Genomic DNA, 8,860 nt, shown 5'->3' with positions numbered 1-8,860 from the left:
TTCACACAGTGAACCACTAGCTGGCTCCTGAACCGTGAATTTACCTTCGAAACTTTTTCTTAAGAATTTTCCTTATTTACTAGCGATTCATCAAGAACATTAACACATTTAATCACACTGTGTGAGCGTGGAAGTAGTTGCCAGGGAGTAACTGATGAAATCAAAATGAAATTGCTTTTAATAAATGTGAATTTTATTCCTAAAAGCCTTTTTTATTTGAGAAACAGATTTAAAATTATAAGCAGAAAGCACCCTCTAAATATCAAGTTACAATTTATTCAGAGGCAGAAAGAAACAAATTTTTGAGGGTATGAGCTTTCGGGCTGAGAACCTTGCCCCTCCGTTTTGACACGGCCGTAGTCACTACACAGGTGCAAATCTGCAACACACCAGATTGCCTTAAAGTAAAAGTTTTAACAATTCAAACAAGCACACAAACTATGCACCCCGTAGGAGGGATGGAAATGATACAAAACACTAAAATTCAAAGATTAACTTGCACCGTAGGTGCAACTTGATTTTAACTTCTAAGAAAAATCTTACAGTGGAAGGGTGGCAACTTTATATCTAAAATGACCATTTAAATCAAAGCCCATAAAATGCAATCTTATATAAAATTATACAAGGTTAGCCAGACATGCTCTACAGTACATATATACCGTCTCTCAAGATGATAGGCAAGATAAAAACATATTTCAGGAATTAGGCCATTACATTTCAAGCAATAAATTCGCTAACACACCGAATCCGACAAACATGACAGAGGCAGCTATTAACTTACGGCAGATTGATAGGGAGATTACCAAACAACCCGAACCGCAGGTTGCTCTAACCCGCCCCTACTCCACAAGGGAAAAACGAACCACCCAGTTCACATATAACCACCTCCCCGCGGGTGGGCAAAAGGAGAAGAATGGTGGGACGACCCCAAAACAAAGCGGCTGGTGACCTTACCAAGAAACAAGTAGAATTTAACAAGTAAATGAAACAACATATCACCAATCACTTGACTTCTAATAAACTGCGATTTCTGGCGAAGACCTGGCGCAGCACCCCCAAATCGCTCTCCCGAACCGTCCGCTGCCAGCCGCTTCAACGGACGCAGGAAGGCGCGCCGATCTCCCGTCTCACGGCGTCGTAGCTCGCACCGACCAGACCGATGTCGTGGGTTGACTCCTGTTGCTCTCGTGTCGGCCGCGAAGCCACTACCCCTCGCTATACAGCGCGGCCCACTGGACTCACGTGGCGACCTCACATGCGCCGACTCTCAAGGCAGACAAGTCATCTTGTGTCTCAGTGCGCGACCGACCAACCGATCGATCCAACCGCCAATGACCGTTGCCTGAGCAACTCGAGCAGACTGGAGGCCTAGCGTTCAGACTCAGATGCAGGGACTAAGCACCCGACCTGGCGACTACTCGTTGAGTTCTCCCACTGCGCCACAAATTCGGACGAGAGACAAACTAGCAAGCTGGGGACGAGAGACTGACCCCAGACTCACCCAGACTGACCGACTGGCGACCTCATAGCGCCCCTTAAATGCGCGTGAACAAGCAACCTTTCCCCTTTCCAACCAGAGGGAGACACCAAAGCTGCGATTGCCACAGCGGCGCCACCGCCAGAAACGGAGGGCGACTACTTCACACAATGCGCTGCGGCGCGCTCTTCAAAACAGCAATTTTCGGCTCAACTCCACCACCAAGTCAAGGATTGATACCGACACGGTACACACGCCCTTATTTCGCCCTGGAGGAAGGCCATTGAACGGGATGGAGATTACGTGGAAAAATAAGTTGTGTAGATAAAACACCATTCTTTCGTGTGTGTGTTTCTCATTACGTCCAATAAAGAATTATTGAAGAAATAATAAGCGGTGCATTACTTTCTGAGCAACCGTCGTAAATTCTGGCGACTTGTGCGTAAAGTTTTACACGTCCGCAGGTAACTGTCACGCAAACTTTAAGGCTGTTCACCATCAACACACTGACGGCTGTTAAAGTAGAGATGCTGCACCCGGTATTGGTTTCAGGCGGAACTGTGAAGCATAACACGGCACTGGTGGGTGTAGGTGTAGTGGCGCCAGCCTTGTGTCTCCTTATCTGGCGGGCGCTGGTTCGCCGCGGTTGACGGCGCGCCGTTGTTTGGCGCCAGTTTCCCGCCACCGGCCGCTGTTGTGTACGCACTTGGCGCAAGTTCTGCGCGGGCGGCGGGCCGAGGCAAGCGGGCGAAACGCGCCGGCTGGAACGCTGCCACGACTCTCGTAGGCTACGGGAAAACAGAAGAACACGGACAGTCCCATCCCTCTTCACGTCTCCTCATAACACGCGTATTTTTCTGTCAGCCGCTGAGAAAACGCGCGGCATTAATGCGCACTGTCCTACAAACATTTTCGTAGATACAAGTACATCAACATTGTAGCTGTGACGTCTATCGGTTGTAGAATCCTGGAACATCTGTTGTTCAGAATGAGATTTTCAATCTGCAGCGGAGTGTGCGCTGATATGAAACTTCCTGGCAGATTAAAAGTGTGTGCCGGACCGAGACACGAACTCGGGACCTTTGCCTTTCGCGTGCAAGTGCTTTCTTCCAGGAGTGCTAGTTCTGCAACGTTCGCAGGAGAGCTTCTGTGAAGTTTGGAAAGTAGGAGGCGAGATACTGGCGAAAGTAAAGCTGTGAGGACGGGGCGTGAGTCGTGCTTATGTACCTCAGATGATAGAGCTCTTGCCCGCGAACGGCAAAGGTCCCGAGTTCGAGTCTCGGTCCGGCGCATAGTTTTAATCTGCCAGGAAGTTTCAACTCTTGTTGTTGTTGTGGTCTTCATTTCGAAGACAGACTGATGCGGCTCTCCATGCTACTCTACCCTGTACAAGCCCCTTCATCTCTGAATAACTGCTGCAACCTACATCTTCCTGAATATGGTTACTGTATTTATATCTCAGTCTCCATCTACCATTTTTACTCCCTCACACATTTTTGTATCGCTTTCTTCTTAGATTGTTGGGAAAGCAAACAATGGACACGTTTGGCGACACAGTCTCCGGTGGACCGTTTGAATTAGCGCGAGCTGCTGCTTCACTGGCTAAGTTCAATGCTAATTAACTCGGAAACGGGACAACGGTTCGAATTTTTTCTGAACAATTATTTCTCAGCACAACCTTCCCGGCAGCACAAGCTTTTCACATTGTTTCTGACCACCCTTCTAACCATCCTCTATAAATGGCCTAGTGGAAAACGTCGGAAGTGCCATGAGACTTTTCGTGGATGATGCTGTTATCTACAAAGAACTGTGGAAAAATACGGCGAAATATATGGAAACGTGTGGAGGATCGCTATTTGGTGAAGAAATTGGCAAATCACCCCCAGCATTAACAAATACAACGTACCGAGCATAAATAGGCAAAAGACCCATCACTGTATAACTACACGATTGAAACATTGGAACCAGTCACATTCATCCGCCATCCAAGAGTATGGGTACGGAGCGATTTAAAGTGGAACGACTGCACAAAATTAATTGCAGGTAAACCAAATGCCAGACTGACATAAATTTAAAAAATCCTAAGGAAATATTGTCTATCCAGACAGGTGGTAGCTTACAAATTCAACGTTCGACCAACACTTGAATAATGCTTGGTAATCTGTGATCCGTACCAGATAGGATTTATAGAGGAAAACGAGAAGATCCCAGGAAAAGCAGCGCGTGTCGCTGCATGTTCACTTAATAAGCACGAAGGAGTCAAGAGGATGGTTAGGTGTCTCCAGTGGCAGACGTTGCAAGAGAGGCGTTGGCCATCACTATGTGTTGTACTGCTGTAGTTCCGAGAGCGTACGTTCCTAGAAGATTCAAGCAGTATACTGTTTGCTCCTACGTATCTCGCAAAAAGACCACGAACATTTACATCTACATCCATATTCCGCTAGCCAAGTGACGGTGTGTGGCGGACGGTACCTTGAGTACCTCTATCGGTTCTCCCTTCTATTCCAGTCTCGTATTTTTCGTGGAAAGAAAGATTGTCGGTATGGCTTTGTGTGGGCTCTAATCCCCACTCTGATTTTATCCTCACGGACTCTTCGGGAGATATACGTAGGAGGGAGCAATATACTGCCTGACTACTCGATGAAGGTATGTTCTCGAAACTTCAACAAAAGCCCATACCTAGCTACTGAGCGTCTCTCCTGCAGAGTCTTCCACTGGAGTTTATCTGTCATCTCCGCAACACTTTCGCGATTACTAAATGATCCTGTAACGAAGCGCGCTGCACTCCGTTGGATCTTCTCTGTCTCTTCTATCAACCCTATCTGGTACGGATACCACACTAGTGAGCAGTATTCAAGCAGTGGGCGAACAAGTGTACTGTAACCTACTTCCTTTGTTTTTGGATTGCATTTCCTTAGGATTCTTCCAATGAACCTCAGTCTGGTATCTGCTTTACCGACGATCAACTTTACATATGATCATTCCATTTTAAATCACTCCTAATGCCTACTCCCAGATAATTTATAGAATTAACTGCTTCCAGTTGCTGACCTGCTATATTGTAGTAAATGATAAAGGATCTTTCTTTCTATGTAATCGCAGCACATTACACCTGTCTACATTGATATTCAATTGCCATTCCGTGCACCATGCGTCAATTCGTTGTAGATCCTCCTTCATTTCAGTACAATTTTCCATTGTTACAACCTCTCGATATATTACAGCATCATCCGCAAAAAGCCTCAGTGAACTTCCTATGTTACCCACAAGGTCATTTATGTATATTGTGGATAGTAATGGTCCTACGACACTCCCCTGCGGCACACCTGAAATCACTCTTACTTCGGAAGACTTCTCAAAAATGGCTCAAATGGCTCTGACCACTATGGGACTTAACATCGATGGTCATTAGTCCCCTAGAACTTAGAACTACTTAATCCTAACTAACCTAAGGACATCACACAACACCCAGTCATCACGAGGCAGAGAAAGAAGACTTCTCTCCATTGAGAATGACATACTGCGTTCCGTTATCTAGGAACTCTTCGATCAAGTCACACAATTGGTCTGATAGTCCATATGCTCTTACTTTGTTCATTAAACGACTGTGGGGAACTGTATCGCTCGCCTTGCGGAAGTCAATAAACACGGCATCTACTTGGGAATCCGTGTCTATGGCCCTCTGAGTCTCGTGGACGAATAGCGCGAGCTGGATTTCACGCGATCGTCTTTTTCGAAACCCATGCTGATTTCTAGTCTCCAGAAAAGTCATTATACTCGAACATAATACGTGTTCCAACATTCTACAACTGATCGACGTTAGAGATATAGGTCTATAGTTCTGCACATCTGTTCGACGTCCCTTCTTGAAAACGGGGATGACCTGTGTCCTTTTCCAATCCATTGGAACGCTACGCTCTTCTAGAGACCTACGGTACACCGCTGCAAGAGAAGCAAGTTCCTTCGCGTACTCTGTGTAAAATCGAACTGGTATTCCATTAAGTCCAGCGGCCTTTCCTCTTTTGAGCGATTTTAATTTTTTTTGTATCCCTCTGTCATCTATTTCCATATCTACCATTTTGTCATCTGTGCGACAATCTAGAGAAGGAACTAGAGTGCAGTCTTCCTCTGTGAAACAGCTTTGGAAAAAGACATTTAGTATTTCGGCCTTTAGTCTGTCATCTTCTGTGTCAGTACCATTTTGGTCACAGTGTCTGGACATTTTCTTTTTATCCCCCTACCACTTTGACCTAAGACCAACGTTTCTTAGGATTTTCTGCCAAGTCAGTGCATAGAACTTTCCTTTCGAATTCATTGAACGCCTCTCGCATAGCCCTCCTCACACTACATTTTGCTTCGCGTAATTTCTGTTGGTCTGCAAGGCTTTGGCTATGTTTATGTTTGCTGTGAAGTTCCGTTTGCTTCCGCAGCAGTTTTCTAACTCGGCTGTTGTACCACGGTGGCTCTTTTCCATCTCTTACGATCTTGCTTGGCACATACCCATCTAATGCATATTGCATGAGGGTTTTGAACTTTGTCCACTGATTCTCAACACTGTCTGTACTTGAGACAAAACTTTGGTGTTGAGCTGTCAAGTACTCTGAAATCTGCTTTTTGTCACTTTTTCTAAACAGAAAAATCTTCCTATCTTTTTTAATATTTCTATTTACGGCTGAAATCATCGATGCAGTAACCGCTTTATGATCGCTGACTCCCTGTTTGCGTTAACTGTTTCAAATAGTTCGGGTCTGTTTGTCACCAGAAGGTCTAATATGTTATCGCCACGAGTCGGTTCTCTGTTTAACTGCTCAAGGTAGTTTTCAGATAATGCACTTAAAAAAATTTCACTGGATTCTTCGTCCCTGCCACCCGTTATAAACGTTTGAGTCTCCCAGTCTATATCCCGCAAATTAAAATCTCCACCGAGAACTATAACATGGCCGGGAAATCTACTCGAAATACTTTCCAAATTTTCCTTCAGGTGCTCTGCCACAACAGCTGCTGAGCCAGGGGGCCTATAGAGACATCCAATTACCATGTTTGAGCCTGCTATAACCGTGACCTCCACCTAAATTATTTCACATTTCGGATGTCCGTCAATTTTCTTCGATACTATTGCACTTTTTATCGCTATAAACACGCCTCCCCGTACACTGTCCAGCCTGTCTCTGCGGTATACATTCGAATCTGATTTTAGAATTTCACTACTGTTTACATCTGGTTTCAGCAAACTTTCTGTCCCTAGTACTATGTGGGCATTATGTCCGTTTATTAATGAGAGCAGTTCTGGGACCTTTCTATAGACGCTGCTGCAGTTTACTATTACCACATTAATATTGTTATTCTCTATTGTGTTTTGCCTACTACTACCTTGTCGCGTCTCAGGAGGCGTCTTGTCGGGCCTAGGGAGGGAATTCTCTAACCTAAAAGACCCACATGTGCACTCCAGACGTAATCCGCTACCCTTGTAGCCGCTTCCTGCATGTAGTGCACGCCTGACCTATTCAGGGGGACCCTACATTTCTCCACCCGATAGCGGAGGTCGAGAAATTTGCACTCCAGATCTCCGCAGAATCGTCTGAGCCTCTGGTTTAAGCCTTCCACTCGACTCCAAACCAGAGGACCGCCATCGGTTCTGGGAACGATACTACAAATAAATTCCACCCCGCGAGCGAGGCTTTCCGCCTTCACCAATGCCGCCAACCGCCTGTATGAACTGAGGATGACCTCTGAACCCAGCCGGCAGGAGTCATTGGTGCCGACATGAGCAACAATTTGTAGTCGGGTGCACCCAGTGCTCTCTATCGTCGCCGGCAGGGCCTCCTCCACATCTCGGATGAGACCCCCCGGCAAGCAGACAGAGTGAACGCTGGCCTTCTTCCCCGACCTTTCCGCTATTTTCCTAAGGGGCTCCGTCACCCGCCTAACATTGGAGCTCCCAATCACTAATAAACCCGTCCCCCCGTGTGCCTGCTCGGACCTTGCTGAAGGAGCGGCCACATGTCCAATCACAGGCAGAGCGGGCGATGACACACGGCCAGCCTCCACATTGACCCTCCGCCTCGTGCGCCGCGAACGTCGCTGAATCCGCCACTCCCCTTGGGGAGAGGGTGGCCCAACCGCGCCCGGTACCCGCGAAGATGTCTCGACAGCAGGGACAGTGGGTGAAGCATGTAACACCTGGGGTGTACCTTGTGACGCACCAGACTCCCCACTACCGATACACTCCGAGGCAGCAACCTGAAGACGGCTGACCGCGCCCATCAACATGAAGGTAAAATGAGAGAGATTAGAGGTCACACAGTGGCTTAGTAGCAATGGTTCTTCTTGCGACTCATTCGTGACTGGAACAAGAAATGAGGGAAGTGATAGTGGTACACTAAGTACGTTCCACCCCACTCCACCTGGTGGTTCGCGGGGTAAATGTTACTAAGCACAATAGAAAACTAGTCACCCTTAGGAGACATCACGCTAACATCACGCACAACCGCTTCTATCCATAATAATGGCGTTAGTTCAGAGAGGAAGATCATCCCCATGTTTCCTCAGGTATTCCATATCCGTCCTGGAGTCCCACTGACAGGAGTAGAATTGTCGTCAGTAGTGAGTCCCTGTTCTAAGCGAACCCCGATAACCAGGAATGACGTGTCGGGAAACGCTCCGGACAGCAGTCGGATACTAACCCGACCGTCGCCCATCATGTGGCCCTACAACCGGTGGTGATGTTCTGACGTGCCAATTCTTTTCATAGCACGGCCCGTTTGGACGTCATCCGCGGCACCCTTACACCACAGCGAAACGTCGAGGATACTCTAGGCCCCGTTTTGTGAAACTTCATGCCGAGCTGTCCTGGCCTTACATTTCAGCAAGACGATGCCCGCCCGCACACGGCGAGGGTTTCTACTGATTGTTATGTTCCTTGCCAAACTCTACGTTGGCCAGCAATTTCGTTGGATCTCTTTGCAATGGAGAACGTTTGGAGTATTATGGGCAGGGACCTACAACCATCTCGAGAGTTTGATGATCTGACGCGCCATTTGTACAGAATTTGGTATGATATCGCTCAGGAGGACATCCAACAATTCTATCAATTTATGCCAAGCCGAATAACTGCTTGCATAAAGGCCAGAGTTGGACTAACCAGTTACCGACTTAAGCTCAATGGATGGCTCTAAGCACTGTGGGACTTAACATCTGAGGTCATCAGCCCCCTAGACTTAGAACTAATCTAAGGACATCACACACATCCATGCCCGAGGCAGGATTCGAACCTGCGACCGTAGCAGCAGCGCGGTTCCGGACTGAAGCGCCTAGAACCGCTCGGCCACAATGGCCGGCCCGACTTGCTCAATTTCTGAAGATCTTTCTCTTGAATAAATCGTC

At 47.2% G+C, this 8,860-nt stretch overlaps 1 protein-coding gene across 1 annotated transcript in view; it reads right to left on the bottom strand.

Annotated features, from left to right (window-relative positions):
* Positions 1–255: 255 nt before the first annotated feature.
* Positions 256–8,860, bottom strand: part of LOC126455487 (diacylglycerol kinase eta-like) — a 710,073-nt gene continuing 701,468 nt past the window's right edge. The window contains exon 3 of the mRNA XM_050091239.1: positions 256–379. Within this exon, the coding sequence (XP_049947196.1) occupies positions 275–379 (105 nt within the window). The 3' untranslated portion in view covers positions 256–274. The remainder of the gene's footprint in view (positions 380–8,860) is intronic.

The sequence above is a fragment of the Schistocerca serialis genome, chromosome 2 (assembly GCF_023864345.2).
Source record: "Schistocerca serialis cubense isolate TAMUIC-IGC-003099 chromosome 2, iqSchSeri2.2, whole genome shotgun sequence".
In the NCBI taxonomy this organism is placed as follows: Eukaryota; Metazoa; Arthropoda; class Insecta; order Orthoptera; family Acrididae; genus Schistocerca; species Schistocerca serialis.
The sequence above is the reverse complement of the archived record's forward strand: the minus strand, read 5'-3'. Positions and strand labels throughout refer to the sequence as shown.